Source organism: Pavona decussata, unplaced genomic scaffold (genome assembly GCF_977016875.1).
Source record: "Pavona decussata unplaced genomic scaffold, jaPavDecu1.1 SCAFFOLD_28, whole genome shotgun sequence".
Lineage (NCBI taxonomy): Eukaryota > Metazoa > Cnidaria > Anthozoa > Scleractinia > Agariciidae > Pavona > Pavona decussata.
Genome location: NW_028145451.1, coordinates 1,980,461 through 1,996,404, shown reverse-complemented (window position 1 = coordinate 1,996,404; position 15,944 = coordinate 1,980,461). Strand labels below are relative to the sequence as shown.

Below are 15,944 nucleotides of genomic sequence, written 5' to 3'. Positions count from 1 at the left end.
TGTCGTGAATTGTAATAACAGTTGTCGTGAATTGTAATAACGTACCTATCGTGAATTGTAATAACCTGTTGTCGTAATTTGTAATAATCCGAGCTGTCGTGAATTGTAATACCACGTTGTCGTGATTTGTAATAAGTCTTAAGAACAAACAATTACAAGAGAAAATATAAAAAATGACGCAAGAAAAACAACCTTAATTTTGATCCTTTTGTATTTTTTAAAAATTTGAAACACAAAATCCAGCTTACCTTCGTCGGTAACATTTGTTTACGCTTTGAAATTGAAGCAAGACAACGTTTTAATTGACCCGAACAGTATAATTTGTCAGGCACCCTTGGTTGGGCAAAATTATTCCTCTGACCGTATTTCAGCTGCGTGACTTTTCTAAAATACGACAAAAGTACGCTTTTTCATAACAAAGTAATTTTAAAAATATGAGTGGTGAATGAATACATTTGGACAAGGAAGTCTCATTCTTTTTAAAATGCTCTGCAAGCGTGTTCAACTTGTCTCAACGTATGAGAGTCACGTACATACTTGACACTCGGTTGTAAATAACAGTTCCTTGAAGACTTCTCAGAACAAAATCTTCAAAAACAACATTTGAAGAAAACGTTACTCTATTCACACAGAGATTACGCTACAGAGGTTACCCCGATAACCTTAAAGATAAGATTCTCTCGGACGGTCAATATCAGCGAAAGAATGCCGGCCCTACAAAACAAACAAAAAACGCGCAAAAACATTTTGCCGTTTGTTGCAGAATATTGGCGCCCTTCTGTGCTTTACCTAAAAACCATTCAGATGAGTATATGGCACTTGATAGAAAATCAGCCTCTGCTAAGAGAGATCTTCAAAGACCCTTCCTACTTTCGTACAAAAAAGGGAGATCTTTGAAAGACGGCGTATTCGTAAGAGCAAATTAGCTTTGAAGGTCATATTTTTCCTATCTCGACCAATAGGAGCCGTGTTTGGCCTGTCATTTTACCATCATTGTATAATTGTTTGTTCTTAAGTCTTATTACAAATCACGACAACGTGGTATTACAATTCACGACAGCTCAGATTATTACAAATTACGACAACAGGTTATTACAATTCACGATAGGTACGTTACTACAATTCACGACAACTGTTATTACAATTCACGACAGGTATTACAATTCACGACAAGTGTTATTACAATTCACGACAGGTATTACAATTCACGACAAGTGTTATTACAATTCACGACAGGTATTACAATTCACGACGGTATTACAATTCACGACAGAACAACCGTCCGAGAGAATTTTATCTTTAAGGTTATCGGGGTAACCTCTGTAGCGTAATCTCTGTGTGAATCAGGAGTAACGTTTTCTTCAAATGTTGTTTTTGAAGATTTTGTTCTGAGAAGTCTTCAAGGAACTGTTATTTACAACCGAGTGTCAAGTATGTACGTGACTCTCATACGTTGAGACAAGTTGAACACGCTTGCAGAGCATTTTAAAAAGAATGAGACTTCCTTGTTCAAATGTATTCATTCACCACTCATATTTTTAAAATTACTTTGTTATGAAAAAGCGTACTTTTGTCGTATTTTAGAAAAGTCACGCAGCTGAAATACGGTCAGAGGAATAATTTTGCCCAACCAAGGGTGCCTGACAAATTATACTGTTCGGGTCAATTAAAACGTTGTCTTGCTTCAATTTCAAAGCGTAAACAAATGTTACCGACGAAGGTAAGCTGGATTTTGTGTTTCAAATTTTTAAAAAATACAAAAGGATCAAAATAAAGGTTGTTTTTCTTGCGTCATTTTTTATATTTTCTTTTGTAATTGTTTGTTCTTAAGACTTATTACAAATCACGACAACGTGGTATTACAATTCACGACAGCTCGGATTATAACAAATTACGACAACAGGTTATTACAATTCACGATAGGTACGTTATTACAATTCACGACAACTGTTATTACAATTCACGACAGGTATTACAATTCACGACAAGTGTTATTACAATTCACGACAGGTATTACAATTCACGACAGGTATTACAATTCACGACGGTATTACAATTCACGACAGAACATACGTGAACATCTGTCAACGAGCTGTATTCTTCTTCAGATCGGAATTATCGTTTACTCGGAACAAGACAAGGTATAAAATTTTTATATTTATATAATTATTTCCACAGTTGTACCTTATTTCAGTCTCATATAATGACAAAAAAACGTTGCGTTCTTCTAAAACGTAGAATTCATAACTTTGTATAACGTAAAATTGATTATATGTAAGCACAAGGCCGGTTTGGTCAAGGTTTTTCTTGCAAAATAAAAGTATTAACTTTTATCTTGTTCAGTTACCATTAGAAAAGTGGTGAACAATATTTGGCTGGATAAGGGATTCCCTTTCTTTAGACTAAAGAGCATTTTATTTTTTTCTCTCTCTTAAATTTTCTTTTTTTATTGTTTGTTTTATTTCATTTTTCCTTTATCGTTTTATTTGAGGCATAGGTCACGTGCCCCCTGAGCATTTTCGGTTTGATGACGTCACTCAGGTTAAGCGTTCTCCAAGAAAGAAACACCTTACACATGGCATCAGTCCGGGTCAGTTTTATTTTCCTCTTGGTGATTTGTTCGAATGTCCAGTCACTTACAGCGCAATCAGGAGGATCCGCTTCTGTCGGTGATTCCGGTAAGTTCTCTTTTTGTAACTCCCCCTGTTAGTTTAATTTTTCAACAATAGTGGTGTCAATGAACTTTTGTATAGAGCATAAAAAGTCTGTAAAGGACAAAGAAAATGTTTAACTTACAATAGCAGTTGAACTTCTCAAACGCGGGCAGTAAAGGATCAGACAAGACTGTCTGTGTTATTCAGTTCTTTTTCGGAGATCGGCTTTTTTAGAGGCAACAAATTAAATAGCGTTGTCAGTTAGTGGCGCGTAAATGATTGATTTTTCATCGCAAATCAACAACGTCCTAGTTGTTATAATAACAGTTATGTGATCGTCCTTAGCCTAAGATTCCGATGCCAGCGAGAGATATCACGATCGTTAACTTGGCCTTAGTTGGTGGGGCAAAGTTGTGTGGTGTTGAGCTCACGCTAGTGGCATGTCTTGAGGCATAGAAAGTAACCATCCTCTGGCTCTTCGTTTCATTCTTTGAAAACGACTTTTACGTCCGTATTGGTGATCGAAGCAGGGTAGGGTAGGGTTCGTTGTGCACTCCTGAGGGTTATTTTTAACTGCAAAACTCTGACTCTGACCAAACGAACTTTAATTCGCTGTAATAGAGAACAGCGTTCGTACGGACTCGTGAAGGAAAGGCTTTCCTCTTTTGACATCACCAAATTCTTGTAAACGTCAATTTTATACTTGGCACGGCAGTGTGAAAGTCCGTTCTCTTAAAAAACCGTCAAAGAAAGAACCAACCTTGTTTTCAAAATTATTTTATTTTATGTTGGCGTGATATCTTTACAGATTTAGCAATGAAGATGTAGATCGCTAATGAGTTACGACGTACATCATGTTTGCTATTATTACGAATGTCCCGTCCATGCGCACAGACAATAATAGCGAAGAACATATTTGTTTCTGCAGAGAAGCAAAAAATGTTAAATATCATTTTTAACCATAAACAATTTTGAATCTATTTCAAATATCTAGTCCACGCATGGGTAATGTTATTTTTTAAGTTCCACAGTGACCGATCCTTCTTTGCGGAGTCTTGTTAATGAGTTTGCGGATTGAGGTAGCTCATGCCTTTTTAAAAAGTTGCTTTTTTTGGTTATCAAATCATAGAACCGTTCGATGTTAACTTTCCGCAATCTTCGGCTGGCGGCGGTTATGCAATCACTGGTGATATTCCAGACATGACGAATTTCTCGTTTTGTTTCTGGGTGAAACTCGTTTATCAGAAACCTGTTGGTTCAAAGTCAATGACCTTACTGTCGTACACCAACACTAAGTTCCAAAAAGCGTATCTCTTGGAAACGTATGGATCGGCGATACATATCTACATGGATGATGAGCCTATTGTGTAAGTAAATCTTCACCTTGAATTGATGGGAATGCTTGGTTTGAAACGGAGTTGTTAAGATAGTTTTCTCCGCGGGGGATGGGGAACTCCCATATAAAAGTGACGGGGATGACCGTCGTACATTTTAGGAGTTAAAATGTTCGACGATCACCCCCGTCACTTTTATATAGGAGCCCTCCTCCACCCGGTGCGGGGGGGGGGGGGAAGGGGAAAGTAATTTGGAGCGAAGGGCTAACGCTCAAATTTACGGCGCACAAATAACATTTAGTTTTCAACACTGCTGATAATAATTAACCTTCTCCTCACCTTGATGGTGCTCAGAGCTATTTTAAAATTGTTTTCGGTTGAGCCCTTTCATCAAAATTTGTTTCACTGCACCAGTTTTCCATCAGATAATTAATTTAATCGTGTACTAAGCGACTCCCCCTTTTGCCTAAACTGTGCAATACTCTACTACCTGATCTCTGAGAGTAGAGTAGAGTATTGCGCTCTGCCGGACGTTTGGACGTTCATGGTTTCAAATGAACAAGTTAAAATCTTTAAATTTGACGAGGCTCAATTCCTAAATATTCAAAATGGGTTTGCGACTGTACCGATTTCGTTTTGTTTCAATACTACAGTATTACAATTTCTTTCAATATTCAAGCTTCACGATTGCTCGTCCTCTTCATAACGATCATTCCGTTTGCCTTAACTTGATTTTCCAGTTTTCCTGCTATCGACCTTACCGACCAGAACTGGCATCACGTGTGCACGATTTGGGACCAGTCTAACCGTGAAACGATTGTATACTTCGAAGGTGTTCATGCCGAAACATTGGCACGTCAACATAGACAAGGTAAGACACTAATGTAGACTACCCCAGGAGGTGGCTACCCATGGATAGAAGCAAATGCCTGATTTGATTGGTTCCCTTCTGGATAGTTATTAGCCCCCGTAACTCATCGATAAATTTCCCCGCAGTTTTATTGGATGAAACGTGTCACGTGGTGCAAGATCCGATGACTGTTATGAAATGGTAACCGTCGTCCGATTTCATGTCCTTCACCCGATTTTTTGGACGAGTAAAAAAACAAAACAAGTAAGGAAAGTCATTTAGACCTTTACTTTTTAATCCAATCACCGAGCAATAAAATCGAGTAAAGGCAGCTAGCTTTCATAACTGTATAGTCTCCACGGTGAAGTGGAGTTCCTCACGAACTCGTAACCAACAAAAACAAAAAGAAAAAAACCGACAGAGAAAAACAGAAATGAACACTATAGAATCCTTTTTATTTTGTCACTTAGAAAAAGTGCTCAAAGGAGGGGGTTCTTTGGTAATCGGTGCCCTGTTGGACAAACAACAAGGTGCGTTCTCTAACCACTTGAATGGAAGCTTGAGTAATCTAAACATCTGGAATAGATACCTAACTGCAGATGAAGTACAGAACGTTTACCGCGCATGCGACCTAAACAGAGGAAACGTGTTATACTGGTGTGCACACATGATCGGACCCATGCTAAGGAATGGCGCCACCATGACGACCCGATCCTCGGCGTGCAGTGGTTCGTGTAAGTATAACGGACTGTCCAAAGGTCTTCCAATTTTCTCTTGATGATCAAACGAAAATAACTGAGTAATTACTACGTGTCTCGTCCATAACCAACTCAGACGTTTAATTTTGTCACTCCGCGCTCCAGAACCACCTCTCATGTGAAATATCGTAGCCAAGAGAGGCATCCTCTCTTGTCTTAGCTTATTACAGGAACGTTTTCGCGTTACTGAACAGTAAGGCGAATTTGAAGAAACTATTATAAATACTCCAACCTTCTCTCCAAGTGACATCAAAATTTGGAGATTCAACGCCACGAATAAATCCCCCTAGTTGTAGGAGGGACAGTAGAGGACCCTCTCAGGCCGTTCTCCGGCCAGTGTCTGCGAGGATTTGTAATGCAGCAGTCTCGATTCCTAAATGTGTATACGCTGTATAAGCAGTAGTTTAGTGTGAGTTAGAATACTGTGTTTGATTCTCGGACACAATGTTACCATTAATATATTTTGTGCATGTTCACCTAGTAAACTGCTTATTTATAGCTGTTAATTCTACCTTTGATCTATTTAAGAAAATTAAGTGTGTTCAAGAGGACATGGTGTGATCATTACTTTTGGATCAGGCCAACGACGCCCACGAGCTCTATTTATGCTTTGCTTTCCTTTTGCCAGTACCAGTAGGAAATTTTTCAGACATTCTTGGGTGTGAAAGAGTTAAAGAAAAAAAGTTTCGCTCTTCATCTTTACTTGACACCAACACGCTGATATTCTATGGAAAATATTATTTGGAAACAGTTGAAAACAATGTACTTCTAATCTGAGACATTTCTGTATGTATCTAAGTTTTCTTAGGAGGTTCACCTTTTAGCCCCTAATATCAAAAAACAAATTCTCCCATCTTGTCCCCATACGTTTTTTAAAAAGTACTGGGGAGAAGTTATTAAAATATCAAGAAAATTCACCTTGTGTGATCATATCCTTAATTCTCATGAGTTCAGGCTTGAACTGAGCATTGATATTACAAAGAGAAATTTGACACTGATAACTGCTAGGGCTTAAAGGGTTCAAATAGCTTTAAAGTTGCTTTAGAGAAATGAATGATTTAAAAAAAGGTGTCTTCTTTTCCAGACGCAGATGCAATGTTCACAACGCAAGCGAACTCGAGGCTGATGGGACACAAAATTACCCATTATATAGTTCGGAACGAGTTTGCCTGCACGTCATACTGCCTCCGAAATTGCCGCTGTCAATCATTTAACTTACGTGAACGGCCGGATGGCAAGTACTTTTGTCAACTAAACAGCGCTACAGCGAAAGAGTTTGCAGATGATCTCATTGGCACAGGCAACGGGAATGATATGCACTATGAAATGGTGTATTGAAAATGTTTTGTAACCAGTTATAACAGATAGGGCAAGTACTTTCTATATTGTAGATTTCCCACTTAAAGAAAGACATTAGGAGAAAGAAACAACGAACTTACGAATTTGGTCACTTCACGGTCTTCCGACAGCCAAGCCTCTTTATAAAGGACCTTCTCATTAAATTTTGCCGGGTAGCAAAACTTTAATCCAAACGCGATCGAAAATACTTTAAAGTTAGTTTAGCGTCCAACTTTAAAAGTCACCTATTGTAAAAATGGTGAATTGTTATATAGAATATTTAGTTAGGATGTGGGAAAGACGAGGAGGCATGTTGCAGGGATGTGCAGTTGCAATAAAATATTTTGCTATGTACGCACTAAGGAGGCAAATAACAGGGGCGTGATAATGTGGACAGGGCATGTAGCAGCGACAGGGCCCATGGTTTATGTTTGCCGTGCACAGGCTTTAGGGGCCAGATTACGAAGCCCTCCTTGGTTAAGATGTTTCCTAACATTTGTTTCTGAACAATAGCCTATTGTCATTATAACAATATGTTATTGTTCAGAAACGATACTTAGGATGTAGCTTCCTGAATGTGGCCCCAAGAATAGTGCAGCGATGTTGTCCCTTCAACAGGACCTTGGACTTGATGAACTTCGCGCATGCAGTATGTCCCGGAGACACATTTTTACTGGGATCAACTTTGTCGTGCATGAATTGCTGAATTGATAGATTTAGTCATGAGCTGTTGCTCAAAACATTTTTTATTCAATTTTGTTGTAGTTATTGACTTAACGCGAGGTTTACGCAAAACGGCAAGCTGGGCTTCGCTGATATATGCCTAAAACTAATTTCATTCCCCCCGTCCCCAAAATACAAAAGGAAAATCATCTTGTGTAGGCTGCTTCTTTCTTGGACGTCGTCTGGCGGGTGAACAAAACTTACTACGATCAGTCCAGGCAAATCTCCCCGTTTTAAAATGCAATATATTCATTAGATCATTACACAAGAAAAGATGAGCCAAGAAATGAAATAATCATTTTTAAATTATAATAATTGTTATTGGTAATAGTTAAGATCTAAGAATCTCTAAATCACGTGTATACTGTAGGTGATAATTTGTTGTCTTTCAGTTAACCCTGCTCGCACACGAATTCACACTTTTGGCGCTTAGCGCCTTTCATGCGAGTTCACCCATTCAGTGATTCGCGTCTGCCTTCGTGATTTTCAGGAGGTAAAACGCTAGTTTTGCTAATTCTAGGTGGCGACTAATTACAATAGCGTATAGTTTCTTTCAATAAATTCTATCATACACATTTTTTTTCTTTTTCTCAATATTTGCGTTAGCTCTAATGTGCCAACTACATGTAAGTGCAACCAAGTACATATACAGAGTTAGTACTTCAAAGTAATAACGGGATTTAAAGTGCAAGGTATGAATTCAAGATGTTTCTACTAATTAAAGGAAAACACATTTTCCAGCACTGGGAAATCAGAGGCAGCTCTGTGATTCCAAAGTATCCACTTGATAACGGATCAAGTGTCACTTTTCAACTTTCAAATTTAGCTGTCCTGATTCCACAAACTTTGGCAAGGCTAGATTGCAGACCTTGCAGTATCGTTGGCAATGAAGGGAAAAATTTAAGCGGTGAAGCTACCAAGGGATGACGCCTGTTGAAGGTAGTTCCCTTTCTCGTGACCTCGCCACTCGTTTTCCCTGCCCTGTAACTCAAAATTTAAAGTCCACCTCGCGCCAACATCACTGCCACCAACACAGATCCTTAAGACGTGTCTTCCTTCATATCAAAGCTACAGCAAAGCTTAAATTTATATTATCTCTATCAGCTCTTTACAAGCTGCATAATCTCGCTTTTAGCCTTCTTTTTTGCTGTTAAGTTACTACACTGTATCTAATTCTAGGTTGATGGACAAGCATTTATATTCTGAGCAGTACTAGAGGCCTTTAGATTCTAACGAAGACGAGCACGAATACGAAGATTTGACTTCAAGATTTTAGCGAGGTACTAAGAATAGATATATCCCAGGAAGATTAATTTTATTCTTTGTGAGCGACGAACTTGATGCAGTTGTTTTGAGCTGGTTTGTGATTCCAAAACGACGAGATCACCTACGTTACGAGGACTTGTTTTCGCCACTACACCGTTCTCACAAAAACTAGTAGTAAAATAACGACGGTTATCTCGTTTTCCCGCCAAAATGACCCTGGTTCACTCTCACGTGACCCTCTCGCGCGCTCTTTTTGTCTATTGGAAAAACTCGTAGTCGTACTAGAATCTAAAAGTCTCTAATCTAAATCTTGAGCCTTTATTTTATATTCAAGCGGTTTTCCAATTGAGTGTCGAAATCAGTCGCATGTATTTGCTTTACTTGTTAATGCCTATCGCCTCGGATTGGCTCTATATTAAGGAAGTTAAAAAACTGACCAACTACGGTAAAACTATGCTACCCGGATTATACGGGTTTCCCGCGCTTTGCACAAAGTTACTCGTTGTTGCTTCGAGTTCTGATTGGTTCACAGCTGCGACTGGGCGGGTGAAATGACTTAAGCCTCGGTTTTACGATAGTCATGAGAAAACCACTCCAAGTCCACCTCCTTTCCTAGATATTACATGCATGCTGTTATTACGACATCATCGTTTCCAGAAGTTAGGATCGTTTGCCATCTTTCTTTGATAGTTCTCATACCACTTTTGAACTACACTGAGCGGAACGAAGCTCTCGGACGGATTCGGCGCCATTTGTGCCTGTGTCATGGCAAAGGACGACGCGAAATTGAAGAAATTCTCCAGCATTTTTTGCGTGTATTCGACAAATGCGTTCAAATTAGACGGTGTTGCATTACACACTGGTGTCTGCTGGGCCAACTGATTCAGGGGTTCAATTGAGATGCCAATCTGAGCGCCTGTATGTGTGGTCTCTGTGGAGTCCATTGAAAATGGGTTTTGCACCCTTTCCTCTGGTTTAACCTGAAATAAAACTGATCTCTTAGTTTGAAAGCACAGTAATAGATTCGATTTTGAGGTGAAAATGAAGCCGCGTCATTGAGCCATCAAATAAAACGTTTTGTTATTTACCTAGACTTTCACTCAACAAAACGAGTACGGTCCCTCGGGTCCCTCGGGAAACTAGTTAGTTTTGTTTTCCCTCGAGTCCTGACGTTTCCCGAGACGAAACATCAGGACTCTCGGGAAAACAAAACTAACTGTTTCCCTCGGGTCCATACGTTAAATGTATATAATTCATACAAACCACGAGGCGTCTTTCAATACAGATGTTTGCTTTATCAACAGAGTTGATAAATAAAGGTAAATTTGGCCACCGAATCTCTTTACGGTGGCCATTTTACCTTTAGTTATCAACTCTGTTATAAACCAAACATCTGTTTCTACTCCCCACCGACGCAGCACCGCAGTGTCTTTACAAACTAACGCCCTTATCTTTTAGTACAGGTTCGACAGTATCCAAGCACAAAATTCCCCACAGAATCAGTCTACCCTTTAAACGTAATACTTGGGATGTTGTAAAATATTCTACTGGCTTCAAATTTCTAATTCTTGCTTTGCTGTTCTCTGTCAAAGGATTTAAGAATTTTAAGCGCCATTTCTGGATGCATTTTCCTGCACTCTGGAAATAGTTAAGTAATAAATTTCGATTTGCATTTGCTTAATGTGTACATGATTATTAAAATAACAATTTTAGGGACTACGTATCACTGGTAATGTCAAAAGAGCTAAGCCCTAACAGTGACCAGCCTCAAATTTCTCCTTGTAACATCAGTGCTTATTCACCCCTTAGGTCATGAGAATTAAGGATATGATCACCCAAGGAGAATTTTCTTGTTATGTTAATAACTTCTCTCAAGTACTTTTATAAGAAAAGTATAGGGGACAAGATAGGAGAATTTGTTCTTTGATATTAGGGGTTGAAGGGTCAAGGGTTATGGCCCCTTGTGACAGCTCTAAAACTTAAATTAATCTAACAAGGAGTGCTAAAATTATGCTGTAAAATGTTGGACAAACAAAATGTTGCAACACAATGTTAGGATCAGTTTGCCAGAACCTTTTGCCTTCTTCTCTTCAATAACATTTATATTAGTTTTAATATTATTTTAATTAATGTGTATGGCAAATCAATTGAAATGATACCTTTGCAAGTTTAAATATAGCACTTGGTTTGGTGTTTGCAATGAATCCCAGTAGCTGTGAAGCTGGTCCCTCGGGGGTTGGATAACAGTAGTATACCGCCCCACCCATCCCATCTGGAAATGGTGTGACACCAGTAAGAAATATTACCACATGGTGGATGCTTTCAACATCAAGTAAGTTGAAAACAAACTGAGTTGGACCGATCTGCTGAGCATCTGTTTGTACCTAATAGAAAAGGACAAATACACATTAATAACAGCCAAACATTTAAGACACATCACGACCCCTGTCAGATGTGTTCTATTTATTCTATAAGGGTTGCCAGCCTGTTGCATAGGTGGAAAATATAAATTTAATGCACGCACTTCATTCAAGGAAGGATCAAGGCATTGGCTTGTGTCTCATTAGATGTGTGTGACAACATTAACCACGGCCAAATGTAAAAGATTAGAGCTCAAAGATGATAAGATTTTTGTGAGCCTGCAAGTTCACCAAACCATTTTAAGTTATTTCTAAAAAGTTTCAGGATCGAACCATTAGGTGAATTGGTTTTCTAGATATCACACATTCAGACAGAAAACAAGGACATGCAGTGTGAACTAGATTCCACATACTTCACTTTAGAAAAGACTTGAAACTCTTTTTAGTAAATCATAAAGTGAAACAGCTGTTCGATTTCTCTTTTGAAGTAAATTTGGGAAGACATAATTTTCTGCAAACTTTCGCTGACAAACTATAATTAATTTAAGAGTCATTTTGTACTCCAGTAAATCCAAAAACCTCTTATCAGGGATTTCTTGTTATCATTACAAGTATGTACCAAGAACAACAACAACTTTATTTTCACATTTCCTTTTAAGATAGTATTAATTTAACACATATATGAATATTTAGTTAATTTAAAGTTTTAAAAACATTAATACGGATAACTAAACATAAATATCTAATGTGGAAACGCCTAGTGCCTAAGTAAACCATATAGTTTTCTAAGTTAGGTACTAGTCTTGTAAAGAAGCATTTTAAATGTAAACATCTATATACATATTCAACACACACACTCACAGATGACACACGCACTGCTCATACACTGACTGTTATAATATATAAATTAGAGGAATATTTGCAAATTTGGAAATTTGTTGCATCTGTAATTTCACCGCCTTTATCTATTGGTGTTACTTTTGACAGCTTCAGTATGTGGTATGTCCGGGACAATGCCTTGCTCTAGTGATTGGTTATAAACTTTTGCAAAAGCTTTATATATATGTTCACAGGCATATTTGATGCATTTGAATTCCTAGGAATGTAGTCCTATTCCAGAAAAGGGTTGATCCAACACATCCTTAAAGCAAACTCACAGACCCACAAAAAAGTATCATCTTTGAGCCCTCAAAGTAAAGCCTTATCTTTAAATGCCCTTTCTTATTTTGTACATTTGACCACAGTCAACTTGAGCGACAACATGAATGACAGAATGAGAGACAACTGCATGGGAACAAATATGGCAAACAACTTTAAGTATAACATGTGTGGTCAAGATGCATCTCTCAGAGAGGGGGTGATACATGCATGTGGGGGAGGGGGGAGGGTCTAATAGCTTATCTAGAATGTTGCTTGATCCTTGATATTAAAAAGAAGTTAAAAATATACAGAAAACACATTCAGGAGTGATGACTGTCACATCTTCCTTTTGTGAACACAAGAGTGAGAAAAACATGTTCTGTGCATCATCATCATCACCATTATTATTATTATTATATTATTTATTATTATTAATATATACTTAATTATCCTCTTCCCTTGAGGAGCTTTGCAGGGAGAATAAAACCACTCAGAAACAAACATTTCAAATTTACAACATAACATGGTAAAGTAATTTAAAAAATTACATGGTTAAGAATCCCAGCTGGCAGGAGGTAGCTTACGGCCAGCTTGCTATTTACAAGCCAAGATTAATTTTTTAAAGTTGTAATATAGGCGTGAGGGCTTCCATTCATAACAGTAATTTTGTTTTTAAAATTAGTGAAGGAATTACCCTGTTTTAAATAAAAGTATTTTCTTCTTCTATACCCAGTGTCTTCAATCACTGTAATGTTTGGACAAATATATGTCAACACTCAGACTGAAAAAAAATGTCCGAAAAATCTAAATCATCCAAACATTTACACACATTAATATTATTTATTAAGTAAATGTGAAAAAATACTACTAACAGTTATAAGCATTTTACAACAGCAAGCGGCCGGCTTACAAAATACTTGACAATGTGATTCCATTCACCAGGAGAGCAAATTAAGACAATTTATCTTCTTCAAACTACAAGTTTTAAAAGTTGATGAAGCAACGTCAATGCTAGGAGTTACTTTTTATGTACTGTTTGAGCACTTTGTTTTGTGTCGATTTGGAACAATATATTTTGTCAGGTCATGCATATTGTTGCATTCAAAGTGAACTGTTGTTATTCCAAGGAAACTAAATGCTGCATCTCCCCAGTGCTTTAAAAAGAAACTTAAAGCCCAACTGCTTTCACATTTGAAGCCTGAAAATTACTTCCTACTTAGATCTACTTGTGATTTTTTTTCTTTTTGTTTGTCCTCTTATCTTTTTTACTTTCAATCCTACTTTCCATTAAGTAACATTTCAACAAGAGATGAGTTTGGCAGCTGTTGCCTAAATGATTGGTGGAGCCAGGCAGCAATCAGGCACAGGGAAGGAGGTATCCATGGCAACAGTGTTAGCGGCCAAAGGGACCGTCACGCTGAACCGATCAGTGGAATACTTAATGAACCTGATACTTACAAAAGGGAGGGCAGAGAGAAAAAAGGCTTGGAAATTAAGTAGGCTAAATGACCTTACTCACAGCCAAGCAAGCAAGTGAATGCAAAAGCAAACCACAAAAATCCCCTGCAGAAGGCTCAAAGGTAGCCCCTGAACTGCAACCTGGCCGGCATTGTTTCAATTTTGACCTTGCCATTACATTTAGTCACATTTTTATGTTATTGTTGGTAATGTTTTTGAAGCATGGAAATAAAATAAACCTGAAACTGTCCAAACAGAACAAGGAATCAGTAAATTAAATGTAATGTCATTAATTACATGTTGTTTCCTCTCAAGTGCTTCATTTGCAAATTTCAAGACACAATGTTCAAAATATGTGAAGAAAGCATCCAATAGTTTTTTGTCCAAAGTTAATCACCCAAAAATTAAAGTGCTCAGTCAATCCTTAATTGACTATTTAAATGCACTATTTATTTGTTGAGCATAGGTCAACAGTTAATAGACTGCTGCCCAAGTAAAGTAAATCGATTTTCCATTAGGGGCTTGGGGTGTAAACCAAAAAATGTTCCGTGGGAGAGGTATGGGTATTTCCTGCAAAGCGCAAATATATTAACTAAAACTATGCAATTTAAAGTTTTTATCACCAAAAGGTCCCAACAGTAATGCCATCTTAAATTGTTTGCAGGATCCTGTCCCACCCACCTCTCTGCCTCCACCCTTCCCCCTCCCCCGCCTCCCTTATAGCCACTTCCCCCAGAATATTGATCTTTCTGCTTGCTAATAGAAATTAAAGTGAACTGTCCAAATGCTTACTTTTGTCATATAAATACTGAAAGTGCCTGGTGATGAATCCAGATGCAATAACCTCAAGATAATCGCCAAAACAAAAAAAACAACAGCAAAATACGAAACTTTTACCCTGCCCCACCCCCAAAGCATGCCATTCAGTTATATCGGGTCGGCATTACCTCTGTCGGTGTAAGAACCTGTATAAAACTCACAGCTGACGTTAAACAAAGGAAAAAATAACGTCAAAACAATACTGGGAAGGAAAACAATAACTTACAACACAAACAAAAACTTGTCAGGTTCTTACATCGAGGTAAACCCTTTCGTTCTGATGCTCGACTACTACATGTATTAAACAGCTGTAAAACACGAAAATCTAATGAGGTTTATATATTCTCTTACAAAAAACGAACAAATCTCTCTTTAATAGATTGAATGACCACATTTTTGCGGCAATTAAGCTTAAATGAAAGCCTAAAAGTGTACTAAAACTTCGGCACGTGCAAGCTGTCATGAACTACACTGTAAAACGAGATCTCCTTTGACTTTTTCGCAGCAAAATGAGATTAAAAAATGCTGTTAATCAGTCGCAAAGGCGTTCCTTTAAAAATTAAAAAGCTGTACTTACTAAACGCCCAGAAACAAGGCATCCAAACATCTCGAAACTTCAGCAATCGAGTGAGCGTTTCTTCCCCTAAGTAGCATTCGATGTTGTTTTTCTGTTGTTTTTCTGTGGCAATGTCAGCGGTTGACTATAAAAATAGTAGGCCTTGGAATCAATGGTCACGTGTCAAAACATTTTGGACCATGAGGATTTTGATCTGAAAGACGAGTGGTTCTTCATTCGCCTGTTCTTGGGAGGAACGAAAGAAAAATAGCGAATAGTAGTACATGTAGGTAAAAAATTGTAAGAAGAAATGCCCATTTTTTCGCGTAGCGTCTTTCATGCTCACGCTACAAGAATATCAATGAAAGCGTTTAAAATGTCGTCAATTGGCCCAAAGGTGAGTACACTTGCCGTTGAATGAAATTCATATTCTGGCTGATTAACTCTGAACAGAAATAGGGTTGAAGATCACAGCCACTTTTTGTGATCTTCATCCCTAAATGAGTATTAAGAAGAAGTATTGTTAGGTCTACTAATGCCAAGAGGTACATATATTAGAATATTGTTCAATTAGTTGTGTATTGACATACTTTTGGACATGCTAAGGTGAATTTTTGGTCAGGTCAAAACTCATAGAATGTTCACAGTCTTCCTATTTTTCCGTGGGATTCTCAAGACTGGTACGCTT

The 15,944-nt window shown here is 37.9% G+C and overlaps 2 protein-coding genes across 2 annotated transcripts; one reads left to right on the top strand and one right to left on the bottom strand.

The window, feature by feature from the left end:
• Positions 1-2,075: 2,075 nt before the first annotated feature.
• Positions 2,076-7,256, top strand: LOC146485056 (C-reactive protein 1.4-like). Its single transcript, XM_085104008.1, has 6 exons — positions 2,076-2,141; positions 2,498-2,678; positions 3,784-4,021; positions 4,729-4,859; positions 5,309-5,572; positions 6,681-7,256. The coding sequence occupies exons 2-6, from the start codon at positions 2,528-2,530 to the stop codon at positions 6,932-6,934; spliced, it is 1,038 nt and encodes a 345-aa protein (XP_084960134.1). The 5' UTR covers positions 2,076-2,141; positions 2,498-2,527; the 3' UTR covers positions 6,935-7,256.
• A 1,407-nt stretch (positions 7,257-8,663) lies between these two features.
• LOC146485055 (protein Hikeshi-like) lies at positions 8,664-15,388 on the bottom strand. Its single transcript, XM_085104005.1, has 3 exons — positions 15,278-15,388; positions 11,083-11,307; positions 8,664-9,903 (listed from the first exon to the last, which is right to left on the bottom strand). The coding sequence occupies exons 1-3, from the start codon at positions 15,305-15,307 to the stop codon at positions 9,568-9,570; spliced, it is 591 nt and encodes a 196-aa protein (XP_084960131.1). The 5' UTR covers positions 15,308-15,388; the 3' UTR covers positions 8,664-9,567.
• Positions 15,389-15,944: the final 556 nt, after the last annotated feature.

Bases quoted from the DNA above. Each gene is read 5' to 3' on its own strand.
- LOC146485056 (XM_085104008.1), top strand. From the start codon at position 2,528: ATGACGTCACTCAGGTTAAGCGTTCTCCAAGAAAGAAACACCTTACAC. The intron at 2,679-3,783 runs GTAAGTTCTCTT...ATCAAATCATAG, and splicing joins CGCTTCTGTCGGTGATTCCG to AACCGTTCGATGTTAACTTT. The intron at 5,573-6,680 runs GTAAGTATAACG...CTTCTTTTCCAG, and splicing joins CTCGGCGTGCAGTGGTTCGT to ACGCAGATGCAATGTTCACA.
- LOC146485055 (XM_085104005.1), bottom strand. From the start codon at position 15,307: ATGTTTGGATGCCTTGTTTCTGGGCGTTTA. The intron at 11,308-15,277 runs GTAAGTACAGCT...CTTTTCTATTAG, and splicing joins GCCTTGTTTCTGGGCGTTTA to GTACAAACAGATGCTCAGCA. The intron at 9,904-11,082 runs GTATCATTTCAA...GTTTTATTTCAG, and splicing joins CTATATTTAAACTTGCAAAG to GTTAAACCAGAGGAAAGGGT.